At 43.9% G+C, this 25,677-nt stretch overlaps 1 protein-coding gene across 1 annotated transcript in view; it reads left to right on the forward strand.

The window, feature by feature from the left end:
* grin2ba (glutamate receptor, ionotropic, N-methyl D-aspartate 2B, genome duplicate a) overlaps positions 1-25,677 on the forward strand; it is a 46,026-nt gene that overhangs the window by 15,011 nt on the left and 5,338 nt on the right. The window contains 13 exon segments of the mRNA XM_051105750.1: positions 8,656-9,228; positions 17,001-17,144; positions 17,237-17,507; positions 20,413-20,605; positions 21,209-21,323; positions 21,467-21,675; positions 21,888-22,059; positions 22,785-22,938; positions 23,024-23,149; positions 23,787-24,016; positions 24,118-24,278; positions 25,106-25,133; positions 25,135-25,294. Coding sequence (XP_050961707.1) covers positions 8,674-9,228; positions 17,001-17,144; positions 17,237-17,507; positions 20,413-20,605; positions 21,209-21,323; positions 21,467-21,675; positions 21,888-22,059; positions 22,785-22,938; positions 23,024-23,149; positions 23,787-24,016; positions 24,118-24,278; positions 25,106-25,133; positions 25,135-25,294 — 2,518 coding nt within the window. The 5' untranslated portion in view covers positions 8,656-8,673.

A 25,677-nucleotide genomic window follows, 5' to 3' on the forward strand; every position in this document is an offset into this window, starting at 1 on the left:
AGAGGGCTCCGAGCTCGGTAATCATTCCCGAGCCCGGGGCACTCCCCCTGCCCAGGGAGAGGGGTCCGAGCTCGGCATTTGGCCCGAACCCAATAAGCGCTCCCCCCGAGCTGAAGGTGAGGAGACGGGGAGGTGGAGGGATGCTGAAAAACTAGAGATAAATGAAGGTAGGACTGCTTGGCTATTTAAAGGGATTCTGTTGAGGTGCTTGGATAGGGAGTGTGATTGCTAATGGTGAATTGGCCGTGTTAATTATCTGTGCGAGCTCCTCCCGAAATTTGTTAATAAAACATCACTTCACGAGTTTGCGCTTACATATAATAAACAGCGTAAAAGTTAAGCGTATTTGGCGTGCTGTCCGGGAGAGGGCTCCGAGCTCGGTAATCATTCCCGAGCCTGGGGCACTCCCCCTGCCCAGGGAGAGGGGTCCGAGCTCGGCATTTGGCCCGAACCCAATAAGCGCTCCCCCGAAAGGCGAAATGATCGCAGGACAGCAGCCAGATAACCCCCCAAAATTTGCCTAGCTTGGGCTGAAGGGATGCTGGACGTTAGTAGTAGCGGACATAGGTGAAAATACGGGAGGAGCTCCTGCGGGCACTGCTGGGGAAAATATAGAAAGGAGCTTGTGACAGTGGGGAACTATAAATGACGCTCCTGTGGGTGTGGGCACTGCTGCGGCTTTAGGGAGGTAAGCGGGGGGCTCCAGCGGGAGCGGGCATTGCTGCGGCATTAGGGAGGTAAGCGGGGGGCTCCGGCAGGAGCAGGCATTGCAGCAGCATTAGGGAGGTAAGCGGGGGGCTCCGGCGGGAGCAGGCATTGCAGCAGCATTAGGGAGGTAAGCGGGGGGCTCCGGCTCCGGCGGAGGTTTGGTGGGCTTCCTTGATGAGGGAGCGATCTGATCGGATATAGCTCTTGAAAGCTTCTGATGACCAGCGACCAAGTGTTTGGATCTGCTGTTGGGAGAGGCCTTTTTGGGCAGCTGTGGTTGCTGCGCCTATTCGGAACGAATGGCTGGAAAAGTTGTCGGCTGGTGTACCAGAGAGAAGCAAGACAGACTTGAGGTGCTTTTGGAACCAGAAGCGAGTGGCGGGGCGGTTGAAGTCGTCTGTAAAAAGGGGGTCGGAAGGGAGTTTGGATTGGGATTTCCTGAGCTGGAGGAAAGCTAGGAGGGTTTGGAATGGTTGGATGGGCGATCGGAGGTTAAAAATATAAATAAAATGGCCTTTCTTTGTTTGGTCAGTCTTACTTTGTTTTATGAAGTAAGAGATGGTTTCACCGTCTAGCACTGCTAGATCGGAGATAGTTGGGTGGATGGCTGGGTTGAAGCCAGGATAAACATGGCGTCTAATGTGCGGGCAGTATGGATGGAATGGTAACCTTTACGGAGGGTAGAGATGCATTTGGTCAAAATTTTTAAAGAGATAGGTTGTCTGGGGTCTGGGCGGTTGGGCTGGGTTTTTTGGATACCTTTGATGAGAAGGGAGGTCTGTGAATTGGTTATATGGGGTGAAGGCGAGCCATATAACAGTTTGTGGAAAAACTGGATTGCGCTTAGGTATCCTTTAATGGAGCTGGCTTGGAGGTTTTTATTGGTGTTGAGATGGGAGATAAATGAGGTGACAGCGAGCAGGGAAAAATCAGGGAAGGGTAAACTATAGGCAGAGTGGAATATTTTAAAACATTTCCATGCTGTAAGGTAGGATTGGAGTGTCCTAGGGGAGACAGCTTGCAGAATGGAATTAATGGACGCTTCGAGGAGAGGTCTCAGAGGGTGGTTTACGGGAATATCAGTTCTGAATAAGGAGGAACTGGGGTTGGGAGCGGGTCCGCCTCTGGTGCCAGCGATCTGAATTTCTGAAAGGCAAAACGAGAGAGAGAGTCAGCAATTTGATTTTTTTGACCCGGGAATGTGTTTTGCGGTTATAATGAATTGGTCACAAGCCGAAATCCAAATCAAGCGTCTTAGCAAAGGCATTAGTGCGGGGGAATGGGAACGACCTTTGTTAATGCAGTGCACGGTAGCTTCGTTATCGCAGTGGACGATGATGTTGGTGGCGGACCACTCTTTGCCCGATAGGGAGGCTGCGGCCACTAACAGATAAAGCTCGAATAGCGCTGAGGATGAAAGCTGATGTGGCAAATGTGCCAGCTGGGGGGGCCATGTGGGAGCGAACCAGCGGCCTCTGAAAAAACCTCAGAACCCGACGGAGGGGGCAGCGTCGGTATATAATTGGATATTGTTTGGAGAAGAAATCAGGTTGCTATAGAAGAAAGATAAGCAGTTCCATTGTTTGAGGAAGGATATCCATAGACTGATCTCATTGCGGCACGAGTCAGTTATGGATAAGAGGTCCTCTAGAGCGTGGGCGGAGGATGCCAGGGAGAGGAGGTGGGAGATGAAGGGGCGGCCTTGCGGGATGATGCGCATCGCGAAATTTAGATGACCTAGAATAGATAATAGTTCGCGTTTGGAACAGCTAGATTTGGATAACAGAGTGGAGTCTGGGGGCGAGACGATTAGGAAATCGTCTAAAAGATGAATCAGATAGGGTATGTTGTAATTGTTGGAGAGGATCCAGCAAATTGCCTTTGACAATGTGTCAAAGATTTTAGGGCTGCTTCTGCAACCGAATGTGAGGCGGACAGCGAAGTAGAATTTATTCTTCCAGCGGATGCCGAATAAGTGCCAAAAATCTGGGTGAATGGGAATTACTTTAAAGGCAGAAGTAATGTCGACTTTGGCCAGCCAAGCCCCGCGACCAGCCTCTTTAATCAGGGTGATGGCTTGGTCGACATCGTGATAATGGAGAGAGAATTCTTTGAGCGGAATGAGGCTGTTAATGCTAGGGAACGAGGAATTATGTGGAGATGAGAGATTGAAAAAGGGACGGAAAAGGGGCCGATCATAAATTTTGCGTCTATTTCTTTTTTTATTAGGAGGTCAACTGTTTCGGGTTCGGTGCGGGCGGACTGGAGATTTGGGCAGATGAGACTTTGGGAGGGGAGACTTTCGACACCAGGGTGGAAGCCGTGTGCGAGACCTGAAAGAACATAATCTGTAAAATGAGAGTCAGGGTGGTGAAGCAATTCTGCAGACAAACGAGAAACATTTACAGGGGTCGATAAATAATTTTTAGAATTTTTATTTGCAGCTTTTTGGACAGGACAAACAAGACGTGCGTGAGCACCGCCATAAAAGTTGCACACGTGCATGAACCGGCAGCGTTGTCTTGTGCACCTGCCGCTATTAAAGTCGGTGCAGACCTGGCTGTCGGAGGAAGATGGGTGGCGGCGAAATGTGGGAGTGGGTGTGGCTGGGGTATCCATAAGGCGCGGGACATAGCTGGTGGATTTGGGTTGGGATGATTCGGGGCAGGGAGGAATGGATGGATTGATAAAAGGGCAGTTGATGGTGGAATGGGAAAAAGAACGGCAGACTGCGCAAGAAATGTTGCGGCAGCCCAGGAACACTCTGTTATGGAGCTCCGTGTCCAGAGCCCCCCAGTAAGGACACTGGTTCCACTGGGCTATGCGGATGGCACATTTGGCGGAAAACAACTTGTGGTACGTGTAAAAGTGGGAACCTCCGTATGATAGCGCGAGTTCGCGTCTCCTGTGGGGAAATGTGGCGCAGATGACTTCTGAATAGTGGGTGAAGGCAATGGTAAATTCGGCAAATGACAATATACGTGACTGGTTGTGCGCTGAATTTTTGAGGGTGACTGAAAAATCGCCGCAATTGATTTGGCGATCGGCGGGTGAGGGTGAAATTGGAGACAAGAGGGAAACAAGATCCACGTCTGCACCTGCCAGAATTTGGGTCCTGATGGAGTTGGGTACGGGGGGCGGTTCCAGCGCAAGAGCGTTTTGCGGGGCTGGAAGGGGCGTGGCTGAGGCTAGTGAGAAGGGAGAGCGGGTTTGAGGAGGAAAGGTAGCTGCCGTAACTGCTGGCGGGGGCATGCTCGCGCTGTGGGCATTTTGTGGGACGGAAGAAAAAGGAGGAAAAAGAGAGGGAATGGCGGGCATCGGAGCCTGTGTGGTAAGCGGCAGGCTCACGCTGGGGACAGCTCCTGGGGTGGAGGAGAGGGAAGGGAAGAGGGGGGGTATGAGGGGCACCGGTGCTTGTGCCATTAGCGGGGGAAGGCTCGTACTATGATTGGACGGCGGTGCTGCGGGCCATGGGTAGGGGACGGGGTTGGGAGAATAGCGGGGCAAAAGCTGCGAGCGGGATTTTTCCGCCGGTGGGGGCGGGCTCGCGCCACTAAGGCGGCTTGTGGAGGCGAAGAGCTCCCGCTCGGATGATCTAGGAGGAGGGCAGTGGCTGGCGGCCGCGGCCTTGGGGGCGTGGCCCAGGCTCGCTGACTGCCTATCGCTGCGTCCTGACGGCCGAGAAGCCGTCCTCTGAGGAGTGGTGGTTTGCTCGGGCCGTGAGTAGGGAGCGCTGTGGCCGTGCATGCTCTGCCCGAGGCTCTGGAGGGAGGAGTGGAATTTAGATTCTCCCCCGCTTGAGGAGAAGCGTAGAGATCAAAGAGATCCGCTTTTGTTGATCGGCGGGGGATGAAGACGCCGGAGCTGGCGAGCGCCTGGCGGAGTCCAACTACGGTCCATTTCCCCTTGGGTGGGGCGGAGGAGAGGGCTGAAGCGTAAGAAGACGCTGGGGAAGATGGCTGACGCTTGGAAGGTGGTGGTGATGGTGAGATACGGCGCCTAGAAGTATGAGCGGCTGTGGCGCGGGAAGGCCTGCGGCCCTGCAATGCAGCCACGGGCTCGGTTGGAGGATCCTGCGAAGCACTGGTGGCCTGAGAGGCGGCCTGGATAGAGGCTGGAGGAGCAGCAGGATCCTCGATATCCAAGGAATATTCCTCGATTTCGATCTCGGACATGTTTGAGGCTATTGGACGTGCCAATGCTGAAAAACTAGAGATAAATGAAGGTAGGACTGCTTGGCTATTTAAAGGGATTCTGTTGAGGTGCTTGGATAGGGAGTGTGATTGCTAATGGTGAATTGGCCGTGTTAATTATCTGTGCGAGCTCCTCCCGAAATTTGTTAATAAAACATCACAAAGTAAACAAAGCATCTGAGCGTATCTTCTGCTCAGATACATTTAACCCTACCCGATACTTTATTCAAACTTTTCGATTATTTCCTTCATTTTTATTGAATCAAATGCCTTTCCGATGTAAAATGAGATGTGAAAAGGCAGAACAACAATTTCAGCAAAAGGGGGACGTGAACTTGGGTCGCTTGCGTCAAAAAACACTAATTACTCACTTTACCACTTACGCCACTGGAGCCGTATTGAAAGTTTTTAAGGGCAGGACCATAGACTGTAAAAAACATGGACGTAGTGTCCGTGACGTCACCTGTAGATTTCACCCCCCTCACAGTTGACATGAAGGGCAAAATTAGCTATATAGACCAAAATCACTTTTTGCACCAGGTTGTAAACATATTTTTTTCTGCTGTGAAGTTGGGCATTTTAACATGGGGATTGACTCCCTTTTGCAGCCAGTCTCTAGCGGCCAGTCGATGAATTGCAGTTTTAGTCACTTCCATGTTGGCTTCAAGAGGGAGACCAGGAGGTTGCCACTTGGGCAGGACCCACCCACATTTACTTTGCTTCCGACGCCCATCTATATATATATATGTTACGGGAACTAAAACAGAGTCTATGATGTTTTTAAAATACTTTTATTTATTAATATTTTACATTATTTCAGAATGTAATAATGAAATGTGGTAATAATAAAATGCCATTTTGACCCTGTGTGACTCATTTTGCAACTCGTCCGGATAATTCGGTTTGTGGTTACAGACGTAAACAGTGAGTCACTCTGAATCTCGCTGTCCTGTCAAGACGTTTGAGCTCCGTTGACAGTCTTCACTCTTACTGGCTGTCACTCTTGAGAGTTGCTCTTCATTTGCATAGAACTGCACTTTTCTCATCTCTCGCTGGACACGCCCTCTTCCGCCTGCTCTGAGCTGCTGTTTCGCCGGCTCGACGAGGTTATCGCTGCGTGTGTGGATGGCCATGAGCCTGATTTTTTTTTTTTTAACGTACAATGAAAATGCTATGCTGTAAATGAATCTCACGTTATTATGGCTGACTCCATAGTGCAGGTTTTATTCCTCATTGAACACACAGTTTCACTTAGAAATTACTTAAGATGTGTGTTAATGGCTGAAGACCTGAGTTCAGTCTAAGATTACAGCACCGATAATTGATCGGAGCCGAACACACGCACACACACACACACACACACACACACACACACAGTCCTCATCCATGTAATGTGCTCCTGAAATAGCCAAGTGAGCTGAAGCTGTAATCTGTGAAAAGCATCAATCAATCTCATTTCACTGATTACAGTGTGGTGTGAATGTGTGTGTGTGTGTGTGTGTGTGTGTGTGTGTGTGTCTCATCTCATAACCAGGACTCTCTTATGCTAATTACAGTGACGTGAGTGGCTTCTGCAGAGGGGCGGAGCCTGAGTGTGCGTGTGTGTGTGTGTGTGTGTGAGGCCATCAACTGTATCGAGAGGTCTATTTTAATGGTTGCTATGGAAACTGAGTGGCCGAGAGAAGTGCAGACTCAGATCTCTGAACTGTGTGTCAGTCTCTGCATCACAAACGCTTTCCTCTCCTCCATCGTGTGCTTTCTGTCACTCCGTCTCTGAAGCGCAGCAGCATTCAGTACAAAATGCTCAAACGCCTCAAAATCATTTACTTTCCCTAGTGCCCATCCAAACCTGTATGACTGTATTCTGACATGTATCAAGACATATTGAAGATCATACGGGCTCAAACAACATTGGACCCCAATGACTTCCATTACATGGGCAGAAAGGCTGAGACAAAGAAAGTCAGTCATGTATGTGAGGAGTGAGATGAGTGAGAGTAAATGGCGTCTGTTCTCCTCATTCTGTGTCTGAACACTTCAGCGCTCTATAATCAGCCGCTGATCATTACAGCTGTTGTGTAACGCGGCTCCATGCGGTCGTACGGTGTGTAGGCGCCGGGTCGTCGCTCTCTCTCTGTTCGTCAGGGGAGAGTTTATCTCATCCATAATAAACAGGATGAAGATGCGCGACGCTCCCATCAAATATTGATCTGCCGAGCGTCTGCTGCTGCACTATTCATGTGTGTCACAGACACCGGCGGAGAACACAGCCGCTAACCGGACGCCAGTCTCTCTGGCCTACGAAGAGACTTCAGGTGTTCAGGGCTCGTGTTTGCTGAGCTCTGTCCAAGGGCAGGCTGAAGGCTCGTGTTGCTTGGATTTGGTCTTTTACTGTCGTTTTGTCTCTGTTGTTTTGTTCTTTTTTCCTCCTTTTTCATTCTTGCTGTTCCAGTAAAGTTTGAGGTGTAGTTTCTCCAGTTTTTGGATGCCCTCCAGTGTGGAAACATTGCAGTTTAGTGTTTTTCCCAAAATCCTATTAAGAGTGATTTTTTTTTTCTCCATGATTTTAATAAATAAATCAAAAAATTATATCTATCAATTAAAACTTCTATATACAGTACTGTGCAAAAGTTTTAGGCCACTATTTTCACCAGCTAAAAGATGGTTTAAAGTAAGTTATTTCTATCTTTTGCTGTAGTGTGTCAGTAAAAAATATTGGTTTACATTTCCAAGCATTCTGTTTGCCATTAATTGTAATAATCTAGTGAGATTTTTGTTTGCACAAGGAGTCTGACAACAGCCTGTGCTCCACACAAAAATCTCACTGGATTATTATAATTAATGGAAAAATTAATGTTTAGAAATGTAAACTGATATTTCCTACTGATACATTAAAGCAAAAGACCGACTTTAACTGACTTTAAAAAAACATTTTTTAGCTGATGAAAATACTAGTGGCCTAAGACTTTTGTACAGTACTGTATATATGTGTGTATATATATATACTCTATATTTTTATTGTGCATCCTAATTGTTATATTACACATTATTGATTATGATGCCGAATTTATGTAATGAATCAAACTAATGAACTGTATAATTTGGCTGTATTTGAATACATTCATGTGTAATGTAGAGTTGTTGATTTTTTTTTTTTTTTCAATGCGTTTATTGAATACTGATCTGTGGTTGTCAGATTGCTCCAAATCTTGCAGCTGTATCTGCACTTTTTTTTTTCTTGCTGTGAAATCTTTCAGTTGTGGTGCGGTTTTATTATTTTTTTTTTTAATTATTGGATAAATATTTTGTTCATTTTGGGCTGATCGCGATTCTGATGGTTTCAGTCTCTTTTTCTCTCTTGTGATGTTCAGTGGGAGTTTTGGGTCTGTGATGTTCAGTTTTGACAGGAACAGACTCTTTGGCCCAGAAACACTCAGTTTTTCCAACATCTTTTGAAGCGGATGATATTAATATCAGTCTGTCCAACGAATGCTGCAAAACTGCTTAAATTTAAGGGTCCACACAAGCGTTTCTCAACGGTTCTCCTCTGAAACCCATAAATTGTCTGTTGGGCGGTATTGTGAAAATCAGAATTCCAGGTGCTCGTCTGCTGATTTCCTTTCACAACGCTGATTAACGTGTCAGAAATATCCTCCCACTTCAGGAATAATAAATAACAAATATCTGCATTTAGGACATTTGCTCATGAACAGACGCGCTGTAATCTCCGTCTGTCTGTTTTCTTTTCTCGCAGGTTTTTCGCTCCTCCATCATGTCCGTGTGCATCTACCGTGGCTTAGCTCCACCCTCTCAGGAAAGGCGGGCGTGGCTTCACGCGTTGGCCCCGCCCCCGCGTCACTGGCCCTGCCCGTCGCTGCAGCAGCTGTTGGCCTTGTGTCTGCTGCTGCTGCTGCCGCTGGCCGTCCAGTCGCGGCGCGAGCGGGGCGGAGGGGGCGTGGCCCACTACATCCCGTCGTCGGTGGCGCAGTATCCGCCCGTCTCCAAGCTGCTGCAGGGCCTGAGCATCGCCGTGGTGCTGGTGGGAAACTCCAGTGAGGTGGTGCTCGCCGGCACCCGCGACAAAGACGACTTCGGCCACATGCCGCTGGCGCCCAACGTGGAGATGCTCACCATGAACGAGACGGACCCCAAGAGCATCATCAAGAGCATCTGCGACCTGATGACGGAGCACTGGCTGCAGGGCGTGGTGTTCGGAGACGACACCGACCAGGAGGCCATCGCACAGATCCTGGACTTCATCTCCGCGCAGACGCACATCCCCATCCTGGGCGTGAAGGGAGGCTCCTCCATGATCATGGCCGCTAAGGTATGCGCACTAATGTATTCTGAAGAGACGCATGATGGGAAACGGTGTGTGTGTGTGTGTGTGTGTGAGGATGATGATGAGCCGCTGGAAGCGTCAGACACTGAGAGAAAATGATCCAGTCGCCGTCGGATAGCTGTGAGTCAGAGCTGCGCCCACGTACGAGGCCACGCGCTCTAAACGCTGCGAAATCACACCGCGCTCGTCTCTCTCTCTCTAAACACGCAGATGAAGATGAAGATGAAGAACCGCTGCTCAGCCCACGCGTCCTGTCCAGCGCCAACCGCGCACAACCTTCACAATGTCAAACCGTGAGCTGAACAGAGCAACCGTTACATTCACTGCTAGTCAGGTCACGCATGTTTGTACAGCTCTTTTCATTTTGCTTTTTATTATTCAGAAAAATACAAAGAAAAACAAACATGCAACATCCAAACAGCACAGAAAATATTCACAAGAAAATTGAACAAATCACACGACAAAGGAAAGAGGGGAAAAATGTGGGGGAAAACACAATATGTAAAAGTTTATAAACATTCAACAATAAAGTTCACTAGGAAATATGATCATTCGGTCATTATTTACTCATTCGGACGTGTATGTCTTATGTTCTTCAGTGGAACAACGGAAGATATCTCAAGTGTTCTTCTAAGTCTCTTTTGTGAAGTCATTCAGGTTTGAAGTGACATGAAGAATGAGACATATTTTTGGGGTGAACCACCACTTTATTCTAGAATGATTCTCTGTATTGAGAATCCTGGCTGGTTTATGCTGGTTTGCACTGATTTATTGCTGGTTTCTGCAGGTGTATGCTGACTTGTGTTGGTTTAAGTTCATTTACGTTGGCTTATGCTGGTTTATGCTCTTTTGTGATGGTTTATGCTGGTTTATGTTGGCTTTTTGCATTATTACATGCTATATACATTTTTCCTATTTAACACTGTAAAGCTGCTTTGACACAATCTGTATTCTTAAAAGCGTTATACAAATAAAGGTGACTTGACCTGGCTTGTGCTGGTGTATGCCGTTTTATTTTGGTTCATACTGGTTTATGCTGGTTTGTGCTGCTTTATTTTGGTTTATACTTGTTCATGCTGGTTTGTGTTGTTTAGGCTTATTTATGTTGACCTACGCTGGTTTATGCTGGTTTATGCTGCTTTGTTTTGGTTTATGCTGGTCTAGTTGTGCCATTTGGACGGCATGCGAGTGCCGAATTGACTTCACTTTCCTGTCTTCCTGAGCAAATACATACAAATTGATGGGGCGAGGCGGGGGATTAGCCTAACTTTAGTGATGCAGTGCGGAGAACCACTTCAACAAACAGCAGCGCGGCGGATATAAACGCAAGCAATGATTCAGAGCTGTAACGCGCCGCAGACGTGTGCGGTGTGTGGTGAGAGATTTATTCATCATACAGTGTAGATAACGTTAGCTTCACTTATAACGCAAGTGTTTTTTAAAACACATAAACTTGCACTAGAATAGGCTAGGCTGATCGGTGATGATGTTCTTTGATAATGTTAGGCTGCTTTTAGTCTTATGCTGGAGCTGGTTTCGGGAAATGAAACCAAGTACGGAAATAATGAAATACATTAGCACGCTAATATCATGTATTGGTGATCTCGCAGGTTGACGATAGGACCCAACACTACTGTAGCGTATTATTTACTCACCCTCCATGCATCCTAGGTGTATATGACTTCCTTCTTTCAGACGAATGCAATCAGAATTATATTAAAATCTCCCAAATCACTCCCAAGCTTTATTAATTAGTTTATTTAATCTCCTTCATCACCTTTATTAGTTAATAAAGGCCTCCTGTAGCAAATCGATTCGTTTTTGTAAGAAAATATCCATATTTAAAACGTAAGAATCACTTTAATCTAGCTTGCAGTAACAGTTGTACACGGTACTTGCTTCTTTGACAAGGGGCGTGTCAGTACTGAAACACCGTCTAAGCTGTTTGCCAATCACAACGCAGCGGGACAGCTAACCAATCACAACACATTTTTTTTTTTCGGAAGGCAGGCCTTCATTAAACCCGGAACTAATCGAGCCTCATGTGCCAGGCTGGGAGACATGTATTGGGTAACACTTTACAATACGGGTGCACAAATATGCATTAATTCATGCTTAACTAATGCAGAGATAATCATGACTCAGTACCTGAAGTGCTCTTGAGCAAGGCACTGAACCCCCAGTTGGTCCCCCGGGCGCTGGAGCAATGGCTGCCCACTGCTCCGGGTGTGTGTTCACAGTGTGCGTGTGTGTTCACTTCTCACTGCTGTGTGTGTGCACTCGTGATGGGTTAAATGCAGAGGACCAATTTCGAGTATGGGTCACCATATTTGACAATACGTCGTCACTTTCACTTTCACTTTTCTTTCATTCATAGATTATTGATAAATTGTTATTAGTTAAATGTGTCATAATGAATTAATTCCCTAATAACGTATTTTATTAACAAATAGTGTAAATTGATGTGTTAATTAACACAATGGGTAAAAGCCATGCATTTCAACTTCCAGTTGTCTGCTTTAATGAATCATTAGCTAATGATTTTCAAATGTATCATTATGTTCTGACTTTACTCGTTGAGGCACAGAACTATTAACTAATTAAGTAACATGTCATTGTGGTTATGAATTTAGAATTAGTTAGTTAATCATGTGCCTCAACAAGTAAAGTCAGAACATAATGATACATTTGCAAATCATTAGCTAATGAGTAATTAAAGCAGACAACTGGAAGTTGCAGTACATAGCTTTGACTACTGTGGTAATTTACATATGAATTTACACTATTAGTTAATAAAATAAGTTATTAGGGAATTAATACATTATGACACATTTAACTAATAACAATTAATTGATTACTTAATCTATGAATCATATAGAATGTTCATTAGTTGCTGATGTAGTAATCATTAATAAATGGTTTAGTTCTTCATAAATTATACATTAACGTTTGATTATCTGTGCATTAATTAAGCATGAATTAATGCATATTTGTGCACACGTATTGTAAAGTGTTACCATGTATTGTAATAATGTAAATTATGTTAACCACCAAGCATGAATGCATGTTCTAGTACACCCCCAAAACAAAATCAAGACTCTGTAAAAGAGCATAATAGGACCCCTTTAATAGGTATTTGTGTATTTACTTCATACAGTAATACAATTTTCACAGGCACTAATTAGGTCATTTGTATCATTTGTATGAGGATGGAATCTAAAACCGCCCCATCTTGAGAGACGGACTGCATGAATCCAGATAAAACTGACGGTAAAGCTAGTGAGGGTCTCTGTGTAGGTTCTTCTTGTCTTAAACGAATCTTCTTAAACGAGTCGTAGTTGATCTGTAAAGGCCCCACGGTTCAACGCGTGTGTGATTTGTGGATTAACTGCAAAGTTTAACCATCATGGAGTACCACCAGAGGGCGCATATTCAAAAGAAACACAGAAACAAAAGCGTAGTTTGATGACACTATGATCGAGTGTGGAATCATGTAGTTGTCGTCTTCATCTCCACAGCCGATGCAATCTGCCGGGATACGGGCAGAAATCACGTCATGGATAAGCCAATGTTTTTAAGATTCATTAACGTCACTGTCGTATGAAACATAGTGGAAGTGGAGGCCGATGGAGCGAGTGCGACACGCGGCTTGAGAGCAGTAGAGCTTTTATTATGCCACAGTTGACCGCTTTCGCTCCTTCCGGTCGTGTGAAAGCGGGGTAAAGCAGTGCCGTTTTATCACACCAGATACATTTGAGTGTGTTGAAAATTCTGTTGTAATGTGACTTGCATTCGCTTGGCGCCAGCTATGAGACATTTGTTACACACTCAGAAACTCGTGATCCGAACCATGAGTTCTGCGTCCGGTCGAACCCCTACTTGTGATGTCTGTGATGTGCTGCTGGTCTTCTGCAGAGACAGTAGATACAGAGCCTGAGGGGTCAGAGGTCAGACAGGATGACCTTCAGCAGAGAGAGAGAGAGAGAGAGAGAGAGAGAGAGTCTCACCTGTTTCTCCATCTCTCTCTCTCTCTGTGGCCTGGTTTAGATAGTGACTGTATCATGTGTGCTCCCCTTTAAAGAGCACAGAACTAGGACGCATATTTAGGGCTCCTCCTGACTCTCTCTCTCTGTTCTAATGCCTCGACTTCTCGTTCAGACAACATTCTCTCTCTCTCTCTCTCTCTCTGTCACGCTGCTCCTCTTTGCGTCTCTCCTTCTGTTCGTCCTTGCTCTGTCCTGCTCGTCGTTCTCGCTGCTGATCATCACAGAGAGAGAGAGAGAGAGATACGGCTGAATGAGAGTATGAGTTGTGCTCAGTCAATTACACAGAGCTCTGTGCCAAAGATGCCTGCTGTCAGGATGCCACAATCTGTTACACACTCACTACACACACACACACACACACACACACACACACACACAACGGAGGACATACATTGACACAATGCAATCTCTAGCTCCTTACCCTAAATCCACTAATCAGAACTAAGTGCCTCACCCAACCCCTTACCCTAAACCTAACCTTTACCCAATTATAACCTGGTCCCTAAAACAAAGTCTTGACCCTCAAACAGGCCTTTAAAGAGGTCTCGGAAAGTGCGGACCGGCCAAAATGTCCTCACTTTACAATAATGTCCTCACTCCAGGGGTTTAAATTTCAAACCTGCCCTCACAAAAATAGCTATACAAGTGCACACACACACACACACACGTCTGGTTTATTATCCTTGTGGGGACTCTCCATAAGTGCAATGGTTTTTATACTCTCCACACTGTATTTTCTATCCCCTTACCCTTTGGTCCCCACAATGTAGCAAAAACAAGTAAACACACACACACACACATACTGTTGCTGTGTGTATTTCATGTTTGTAGCTCCTGCCATTCAGGTATCACAATCATTTTTCTGTTTTGTTACTTTTAATATGAATCAAACTCTCCACTTTCAAATTTCAAGCCCTTTTTTAAACAAAACAAAATAAATAAATGCATTTTTGTCACTCTTTAATGTGTGCTGATTGATGGCTGTAGTGAAGTGGTCATCTCTTCCTATTTACTACAGTTACAGTAGCAAATAAACATAAATAAACATCAGAATAAACAGAACAACTTACTGAAATGCTTACTTAACTTGTGAGTCATGGAATCCTCCAGTCAGTGTTTTACCCGCAGAAAGACATCAATAAAACTGTTTGAGATCAATGATGTCACATTTACCTCAGAAAGATATTCAGTGACCATAAACTTCATCAGCTAGAACAAAAAAAAATAAATAAATAAATAAAAACACACACACACACACACACACACTTAGAGAGGAGCATTTTGATGAATATTATATTACAAATTATTACAAATGAATATATGTTGTTTGTTGTTTTTTTTTTTTTTTTTTTTTTTAGAAACACCAGTTATTCAGTGAAAACACATTGAAGAACAATGCAATTACATGACATTCATTTAATGTATTCACATTGTATACCAGGAGTCTCTGAGAGAGACTCCAAACACTGCATCACAGAACTCAAGGGTGACATTTAGAGGATTTTATTTAATATCTAAGTTCAAATAAATAATAATAAAAAAAAACAGTCTGTTATAGTTCAGGAGCTTGTCAGAATGTGACTGAAATGAGTTATCATGAATGTGTGTGTGTGTGTTGATGTCAGGATAGTCAGAGAAGCACAGCTGCCAAAGCAGTGTGTAGCCACAGTGTGACAGCGGAAGAACCGCTTGTGTGTGTGTGTGTGTGTGTGTGTGAGAGAGAGAGAGAGATGAGGGGCTGTTACACACTCACATCACCTCAGACTGTCACCCTCTCTCTGATATCACATGATCTATTCTGTATTTGAACCATTTCATGTATTATGTTTGTGTTGGTAATTGTAATGTAATCACAGTGTACTGAAAATGTGCTCACGCTTAGCTCAGCTGAGATTAGGATGAGTTTGTTTCTTCATCAGATTTGTAGAAATGTGCCTTTTATCACTGTCTCATCAGTGGATTCTCTGCGGTGAATGGGTGCCGTCAGAATGAGAGTCCAAACAGCTGATAAAAACATCACAATAATCCACAAGTAATCCACACCACTCCAGTCCATCAGTTCACATCTCAAGAAGACAAAAGATGAAAAAAAAAAATCCATCAAGATGATTTTAACTAAAATAGTAAAATCCATAATAACGCTTCCTCTAGTATAAAACAAGTCTATCTCCTGTTGTCTCTCACATCAAAATCCAGCCACATATTTGTTTAGAGCTGTTTTGACTGTAAATAGTGCTTGATCTGTGCAGATTTATCGATTCAGACCAGACCGCGTTTCACCGGAGGAAGTGTTATTATGGATTATGGACTCGTATTTTAGCGCGATGATGTTCAGACCAGCGGCGCGCCTGTGAGTCTCATGTAGGTTCTCTGTGTTGGTCTGGTTTAGGCGCTAATAGCGTCTCTAATGGTCTTGTTAAAAGGAGCCAAATATTTAATTAAAAATGAGCGTTAGAAGGAGGTCAGCTCTAATTAAACTGTATGGACTAATTACATGTGTATGGGTTTAATTAGAGAATCCACAATACGTGACACAATACGAGCGACGGAAGGGTTGAACGAAGCTGATGAAGATGCTTGAATGTGAACGTCTGTAACGTGCGTGAATGTCTGGTCATGTGATCATTACCTGCTCAGTTTGGTCAAATTCAAATGTATTTATGTGGTGCCTTTTACATACTCACTGTTTCAAAGAAGCTGGACAGTCAATCATGATGTTAATGTTTATAATATCTTAAAGGTGCAATAGGAGATCTTGGAAAATGCTAACTTTAGCCCGATAGCACAGAAAGCGAACATTCCAGCCTCCCTGCAAATCGCCGTCCAAAGCCACGCCCCCTGAACGCATCTACGCACTCCGACCAGACGACCAGAGACAACATTACTACAATACACTGTGACATCGAGATGAAATATTCAACAGCCCAGACAGAAAAACTGTGTGGTGTTAATAATGCACGGGAGACGAGAAGATTGAGCATTTCCCAGAGTTTATTAAAACGCCTCACGCGTCGACGCGCTCGTCCACATACATGGGGATCGAGCAAGGATAAATGTACACAAGCATGCATTCAACTCAGGTCACAAACAGAAAGAAAATAAATATTAAAAAAAAAAACAGAGACAGACAGATGTCGGAAGAGTGACTCATCTCGTTATGCGCAGTTGTCAGTCTGCCAAAAAAACTACCGTAAATGTTCTAGTGGCGTTACAACATCATATGTCATTAACCGTGAGAACACTTTATAGTACAGTTAGTAAAAGTATTACAATACCGGGACGGAAGATCAGGTTGTTGATGTTTGCCTGCCGTTGTCGCTCTCTCTGCAAAGCGTACGTGAACGCGCTGATGACGTGTGCTGTCTGCGAGAACGGGGTGCGCAGAGCTATGCAAATACATATGTTCACGGGCAGGAACATCAGCCTGTCGTAATGTTCGGATATTTTGATTGAACAAACATTTCTTGGTCCTACGCCTTCCACAGAATATATATATTCATATAAATACATTTAGATCACTGAACTTAATGATTGCTATCAGGATGTGAAGGGACTTTCAACCAGCATAACAAAAAATGTTTCTTTAGACAATCACCTATTGCACCTTTAATATGTTCATGTAGTAGCGTTTAGCTGGTTAGTGCTGGACGATAATATGATATAAACAGTCATGAGTTTCACACCGACTCCTGTCCGTCTGTCTCTCGGCAGGACGATAACTCCATGTTCTTTCAGTTCGGACCCTCCATCGAGCAGCAGGCGTCCGTCATGCTCAACATCATGGAGGAGTACGACTGGTACATCTTTTCCATAGTTACCACATACTACCCCGGTTACCAGGACTTTGTTACCAAGGTAAGGCTGCTGCAGTGACTGTTTTGATGGGGGGGGGGTGCGTTTGACTCTCGCATGCGTGCGTGTGTGACCCTCGTGCCGTCGGCCCGTAGATCCGCAGCACCATCGAGAACAGTTTCGTGGGCTGGGAGCTGGAGGAGGTGCTGCTGCTGGACATGTCAGTGGACGACGGAGATGCCAAGATCCAGAACCAGCTGAAGAAGCTGCAGAGCCCCGTCATCCTGCTGTACTCCACCAAAGAGGAGGCCAACATCATCTTCGAGGTGGCGCACTCGGTGGGCCTGACCGGCTACGGCTACACCTGGATCGTCCCGTCTCTGGTGGCGGGAGACGCCGATCACATCCCGGCCGAGTTTCCCACAGGTGACGCGCCGTCTCAGTCTAGCGTCACTGTTGGAGTTTCTTCATATTTGGACTCGTATTCGGCAGTGTTAATTTAGTTGACAGAACATTTTCGTCAATGACGTTTTTTTCACTGACGGAAATGAGACGATAAACTAAAACTGGTTTTGAGTAACAAAACTATGCCGAAAATCTATTGATATTTTCGTCAACAAATAAAAACTTGACAAAAATGTTAGAAAGGGACCATTTGGGAAGAGATTCATTCAGAACGAATCTGCTGTGCGTTTCGGAGTTTAGATGTGTGCGTTTGACCCGAATCATAACCTGTTGATCTATCCGGCGGGACATAAGATAGCATGCATTCGCTCCACGTCTCATAAAGCGTGCAACATTTTCAATATCTGGGAGTAAGAGAAGAGCAGACATACGGATAAATTTGACGATACAAAAGAGAACTCAATTCGGTCTGGTTTTCTGAGCGCGGTCACTGAAGCATACGCACACAGGAATCAAGTCTCACACAGCGCACGAGTACTGTTTCAGAATCAGAATTAGCTTTATTTGCCAGTTGTGCGCAAACGCACGAGGAATGTGTATGAATCTGGAGCAGAAGACTTCTGTACAGATTTGTGCATTAATTACTCTACATACAACTGTATAAATAAAGAGATATGCATATGTGTTTACATACTACTAGAAAGAGGCAGTAACTAGAGATGAACAATAAATTACAACAGTGGTTCTCAAACTTTTTCCAGCGGCGTACCCCCTGGGGCATTTAACATTCTTCTGAGTACCCCCACTTAGACCGCAGTCACACCTTTTCCATTAAGGGATATTTTGCCCCCTTAAACACTGAAATTGATTTATAGGTGCATTTTGTACCTGTATAGAGGCAAAGTTTTTTCTAGATTTATTAATCGTATGTCATCTGTTATGTCTTAACATTCTATTAAGTGTACTATTAATATACTAAAGAAAGCAATAAATGATGGCAAAATTAAATGATACTTGTAGATTTAAACTAAAACCGGCAGTAGGTGGCGGTAAATCACTGTCTTAATGAGCGATGCGTCACGTCTTTCATTCATTCATTCATTCATTCATTCATTCATTCATTCAGTAAGGAAGCGGCTGTAGTTATGAATGGGTTATTAATCACTGACTCTCCGAATTGTTAAAGCTGCAGATTCCTTCCCTTTACAAAACAGCGCTGTTGCTTGGAGACGCACACCAGTTCTGTTGCAGATTTCATTGGAACTATGGTTTTGATGTAAAATATAACAAACAATATTGACAACATTGTGTTTAAAATGATGCTACATTTAAAATGTAAAATGTTCACTTAATATTACCTTTTTGTTGAACTGTTACATAGAATCAACATTCGCAATCGTTTAAATATTCGGAGAAAATTGCGTTTTTACTTGTATTTTAAACATGAATACAATAACTTGCACAGGGCATGAATCAATCTCTGTTTACAGTCCGTGTCAATATTCGTTCTTCATGATATTAAGTGCTACAAATCTACTTTAAAGATACAAAGAACAGCAGCGCAATTTGCTAAAGCAGCATATACTTTGCGGGCGTCCTATCACACGCACGCTGCTGGTGTGGATGCAGTCAGTTTTGAGGTAAAAAAAAAAAAAAAGATGAGGTAATTTGATATCATTTGACCATTTACGGCACTCAAATTTTCCTGTTTTATACTAAAAGCGGTATTTTGCTTGTCAGAAAGACATGCTCCGTTTTAATGTTACTTAAATTGGGGTAGAATTAAATGAATGGCAAAGCTCAGCATTTTGTTCGCGTACCCCCTCCGTCACCTCACGTACCACCAGGGGGTTCGCGTAGCCCAGTTTGAAAACCACTGAATTACAGAAATGAATTGCAGAACACAGGTAATGATTCATTTTTTAACCCATAGCGGAGAAATACACACAAAATGTGTCACGTCAGAGAAATACACACGTCATGTTGGAGAAATATACACAAAATGATGGAGAATTGTCCGTTTTGAGGAGTATTCACGTAGACACAGTCAATTACATCTTAAGTGAACGTAAACAGTTGGGAGAATGCCGGACGTGTGTCTGTGCATTACATCTGTGCATTTGGTTTTAAAGGGACAGCAGCCTAATTTAGTTGCTATTGTTCGAGTCACTGATGTTAATAAAGCAACAAAAGAAAGACAGAAAATCATTCACTGCATTTGAATGAATCACTTTAGTGCTAATAAAAATGAATCTAAAAATGTCTGTTTGAAAGAATGAAGAATGTGGTAAACAAGCTGTTATAAAGAATGCATAATTAACCTAAATAACCATTGGTATTTCATTAAAAAGAAGACCCTGTTCTTGTTTCTTTATGAGAAGTGGCTTTGTTTAACTTTTATATAAAGGCATGTTACATGTCACAAAAGTTAAATTGGTGTCTATCATGATAAAACCATCAATATCAACCCTATATAATGAGTTTGGTCATTTTAGAGTAAGGCTTAATAAATGCATTACACTGAAACTAAACTCATTCGATTTTATCTAAAACTAAATCTAAGACATATTTAGTTGACTAAAACTAGACTAAAACTACAACAATTCAGATGACTAAAATATGACTACAACTAAATGACATTTTAGTCAAAAGAATATGACTAAAGACTAAATCAAAATACTCAAAATTAACACTGTTATTCAGATTCCATTTGAAGTTTTGGCCTTTTTGTGTGTGTGAAGATGATTGCAGTTTTTATTCATTTTTATTTCAGTTTTAGCTGTTAGTACATCGAGTAAACAAGAGGCGAAATACAGTTCGTTTTATTTATTATTATTAATTTTTTTTTTTTAATTCAAGTTTTTCATTTATTTTTTTAATGGTTTTGATAAAGTGGCAGTTCTGAAGCGTCTGTCCGTCTGCGCAGGCATGATCTCGGTGTCGTACGACGAGTGGGATTATGGGTTGGAGGCGCGCGTGCGCGACGGCGTAGCTGTGATCGCGTCAGCGACGTCCACCATGATGATGGACCGCGGACCGCACACGCTACTGAAGTCTGAGTGCCACGGGGCCCCTGACAAGAAGAGCCCCATCACAGGAAACAACAACGAGGTGCTCAGGTGAGACACTCACGCACACACACACACGCATACAGTAAAGTGTGTGTGTGTGTGTGTTCTCAGATCTGTACAGTCAGAGATGTGATGCAGAGCAGCTTCTCTCTCTCTCTCTCATGATGATGGTTTCCATGGTAACACAGGGGAGGAGTTTGGAAGCTGCAGTGGTTGTGGTTGCCATAACAACACAATACATATTTTACACAGTGAAAGCATAAAAGCATCAGTAAATACCGACAACATATGACAGCGATCGTTGCGGTTTCTTTTTTTAACAGTTTGTTTTGCTTCTTATTGTTTGTTTTATATTATTATTTTTTCTTTTTGTGTTTTTTCTTTATTATTCCTCTTAAATTTTGTAACATTGTTTTCCCTTGTTAATTATAATCTTTATTATTATTTTAGAAGTAATTGTAGTGTTGTTTATTTTTCTTATTCTATGTAAGTTGTTTTTTTTTTACATTCTTATTATTACTTTCTTTTTTAAAATTTTGTCCTTCTGTTATTAACACACTCATTTCGCAGATTACTTTTTGTCTTTTTTTATCATTATTAATATTCATTTTTTATTCACTATAAGTATATTTTTTGTCGTGTGTTTCTCAGGTATCTGATGAACGTGACGTTCGAGGGCCGTAATCTGTCCTTCAGTGAGGACGGCTATCAGATGCACCCCAAACTGGTGATCATCCTGCTGAACAAGGACAGACAGTGGGACAGAGTGAGGCCCGAGACGTGAATCTGTGTTGGCGTTTGTGAATGTGAACGACCGGCAGATGCTCATGAGTTTGTTGTAATGGAGCACTGAAGCGTATGATATCCAACAGGGTTTGCTGTGAGTAATGTCAGTGTGTGTGTGTGCAGGTGGGTAAGTGGGAGAACGGCTCTCTGTCGATGAAGTATCACGTGTGGCCGCGTTTCGAGCTCTACTCCGGGACGGAGAGCCGTGAAGACGATCATCTGTCCATCGTCACGCTGGAGGAGGCGCCTTTCGTGATGGTGGAGGACGTGGATCCGCTCAGTGGCACCTGCATGAGGAACACGGTTCCCTGTCGAAAGCAGCTCAAATCAGTGTAAACACACACACGCACTCATTCTCTTTCGGTGGTCCCATCGCAAGCGTTCAGCCAATGCACACACACCATTTCCACTTGGTACTGACATCACATTAACGTCATCGTTTCTGACGACCTCCGTCTGCGGTTTCTGCGATCTGATCACAAGCGCTTGATGCATTAATACAGAAATCTGTCAAATCACTCACATGTCTCCATCTGTCTGTCAGTAATCAGACGGGGGATTCTGCCGTCTACATCAAGCGCTGCTGTAAAGGCTTCTGTATCGACATCTTGAAGAAGATCGCCAAGTCTGTGAAGTTCACGTACGACCTTTATCTGGTCACCAACGGCAAACACGGCAAGAAGATCAACGGCACGTGGAACGGGATGGTGGGAGAGGTACGGCTCGTGTCCTTTCTAATTAAAGTCAGGAACTTGTGATTGTTGTCTGCGATGGTTTGTGGGTGTTTGTGTTAGTTGATGGTGTTTATAATTAGCTGTCTATAAAAACAATCAAAGTCTTCGTGGCGTATGCGGTGTCCTCATTTAGACAGCTGTGTGAGTCTTTAAGCTAAAAAATGCCCGTGGATTCAATCTACATTTCTCACACTGCCATCCCATCGTAACACACACACACACACACATCGGTGCCCCAGTTTAGTCGTGTGAAGTGAAGTTCAGGTATTTAGAGCTAAAATTACCAACAGAGAGAGCGAGAGACAGACAGGCAGACAGACAGAGAGAGAGACAGTGTGATAACCCACTTACTGTTTGTTGTTGATCTAGAATCTCTCGTCTCATATGAATGCAGCTATGAATGCTGGGTACGAAGCTAACCTGCCTCGCCGAGCGCACTTGAACCGTATTGATGTGTTGTTTTCTTAGTGTTCAAATGTAGAGGTGGCTGATAAACCACTAGAAAATTGACAACTGCTGACATTTTGGATATCAATTTCAATTCAGTTCAATTAAGCTTTATTAGCATGACTGTGTCTATAAAAATAATAAAATAAATATAACATAATTAACAAATACATACAATCTAAGTCAGCTTAGTTAACCATGGCTAACCTCTAACCGTAACTATCTGCCTGTCTGTCTGTCTCTCACCTGTCTGTCCGCAGGTGGTTCTGAAGAACGCTCACATGGCCGTCGGCTCGCTGACCATCAATGAGGAGAGGTCAGAGGTCATCGATTTCTCCGTGCCCTTCATAGAGACGGGCATCAGCGTCATGGTCTCACGGAGCAACGGCACCGTGTCTCCGTCTGCGTTCCTCGGTGAGACGCTCTCCTCATTCCGTCCGCTCGTCTCCGCTGTCCTGCGTCTGCTGACCGGTGACACGTGTCTGCTTTCTGTCCATAGAGCCATTCAGTGCTGACGTCTGGATCATGATGTTCGTCATGCTGCTGCTGGTTTCTGCCATCGCCGTGTTTGTGTTCGAATACTTCAGTCCTGTGGGCTACAACCGCTGTCTCGCTGACGGCAGAGGTACAGAACGCATGAGCTCATCTCGGGTCCTTTGCTGACAAATACTGCAGCTATTTCCTGGGAATCATGTATTATTGAGTGTAATTTCAAGAACTTTAATGTCATGCAGTTCTACTTCTTATGATGATGATGAGCCCATGCTAATGGATCATGTCACACAGCCTGTCCATTAGGGCTGAACAATTTGAGGAATAAGGCTATTTTTTCTGATTAAAAATTGCAATTGCAATTTAAATGAAGTTTTTAAAAAGCTCCGGAGTATTTAAAACCATAGATCTTTTGTTTGGCCGCAAAACCTACGAGATTGTTATTGCAAATCCAGTGGTTGTTATGCTGGTGAATGTCGTGTTCCCAAAACGTTATAAGAGGATCCTTGTGGAGCGTGTGTTGCAAACCACTATAAAAACACTCTTGTCACAAGCTGAGCCAAAATATCATAGAGTTTGTTACATCAACAACAGAAGATACACAATTTGTATGGTGAGTTGCATTCACTGTTGTTTTTCCCTGCAGACCCATTAGAACAGATCTGGATCTCTTAGCTACTAAATTGCTCCTTCGCACTCGTCGTCTTCACTTCTCTCAGGCGTTAAGCGAGGGTGATGGAGTCTCTTGTCTTGTGTTTCTGTGCTCTCAGAGGCCGGAGGTCCGTCGTTCACCATTGGAAAGGCCATCTGGCTGCTCTGGGGTTTGGTCTTCAATAACTCCGTCCCAGTGCAAAACCCGAGAGGAACCACCAGCAAGATCATGGTGTCGGTCTGGGCCTTCTTTGCTGTGATTTTCTTGGCCAGCTATACTGCTAACCTGGCCGCGTTTATGATCCAGGAAGAGTACGTGGACCAGGTGTCGGGCCTCAGCGACAAAAAGGTGCTTAAATAGAAGACTTATTTAGGTACAGAGAAAATGAAATTCTGTTTTACGGTCAGTCTGTCTATTCGCTCACTCTTGTGCTGTTTGTTTGTCTTCAGTTTCAGAGACCCAACGACTTCTCCCCGCCGTTTCGCTTCGGGACGGTGCCGAACGGCAGCACGGAGAGAAACATCCGCAATAACTACAAAGAGATGCACTCCTACATGGTCAAATTCCACCAGCGCAACGTGGACGAGGCTCTGTACAGTCTGAAAACAGGGTGAGTGCGGGAAAACCACCTGAGGCGCTTCTCTGACCCGCCTCTCTGATCGGTCATTAATGAAGATATTGGCTGCGTCCGAAAGCCTAGTCAGCTGACTTGCTGCCTCGCTGCCTTATCAGCCAGCGACTTCGAAGGCTGCGAAGGCAACTCTAGAAACAGTTTCGGACGGACTTCAGAGGCAGCAGAACGTGACGCCGTTGCTAGGTTACCTAACGGTTAAGTTGTAGATTTTGGAGAAAAACGATCTTACACGGTTAAATATAAATGCTTTAATAACACATAAAGACCTCAATGTCATTACCCACCGAAGGTCTGTGCATCGGAGAAGACGACTGGCAGTTACTTTTTGCTTAAATAAATAAAGTAATGCAAGTAATATTGCAGAATGTTATTATTGGTTGTATATTGTAAATATTATTCTTATTCACTACTCATTTGAACCCTTTTAACATTTTATTAAATTCTATTATTACAAATAATATTATTAATTATGCTTTTTACACTATTACGATTCATAAAGTATATCATGGTCAAGATCTCATCTATTATATAAAGTAACAAGTCTAATTTCACCAGAATATCTTTATTTATATAGCCTATATGACGCACACGCACAGGATTGTGGGAAATCGAAGGCAGCGAAGGATACATCTATGCTGCCTTCAAAATTCCATCAGAAGAAGGTACCTCCGGAGACAGGAAGTGAAACAGAATTTGAATTCGGACGTGCCTTGATGCCTTCCTGCCTTGGAATGCTGCCTCCGAAGGCAGCATTTTAGAGCTTTCGGACGCAGCCATTATCTTATCTATGTTTTAAATCACAGGAAGCTGGATGCCTTTATTTACGACGCCCGCGGTGCTGAACTACATGGCGGGCAGAGATGAGGGTTGTAAGCTGGTCACCATCGGCTCTGGGAAAGTGTTCGCTTCCACTGGCTATGGCATCGCCATCCAGAAAGACTCGGGCTGGAAGAGACAGGTGGACCTCGCCATTCTGCAGCTCTTTGGAGACGGTACTGCTCATGTTGAGTCATTTACATCTGCCAGCTTGTTCACTAGTAAAAAAGAATCCATCAATCCTCAGTCACTAAGCTGTCATGCAGTGTACAAAACTGCACCCAATAAGAATGATGACATTCAAGTTTTATTTAAGGAGAAATGATGATGTTTGCATTTTGTAAGTCTTGTGAAATGTTGTTCTGTGATCTAGGGAGCTCATCACAAAGTCACTCTCTTCTGAAAGCGCCTTTACATTCATGATTGGCTGACTGTTGTTGCATTTTTGGAAATTTTTGTTTTGTTTTTCATGTGCTTTTGCTTCATGGTCTTGTATGGGAGTCGTTTCTATGTCCCCAGGTCCTATTTTCCACAGATTTATATGCCAATTAGTCAACAT

This window comes from Labeo rohita, chromosome 3 (genome assembly GCF_022985175.1).
Source record: "Labeo rohita strain BAU-BD-2019 chromosome 3, IGBB_LRoh.1.0, whole genome shotgun sequence".
Lineage (NCBI taxonomy): Eukaryota > Metazoa > Chordata > Actinopteri > Cypriniformes > Cyprinidae > Labeo > Labeo rohita.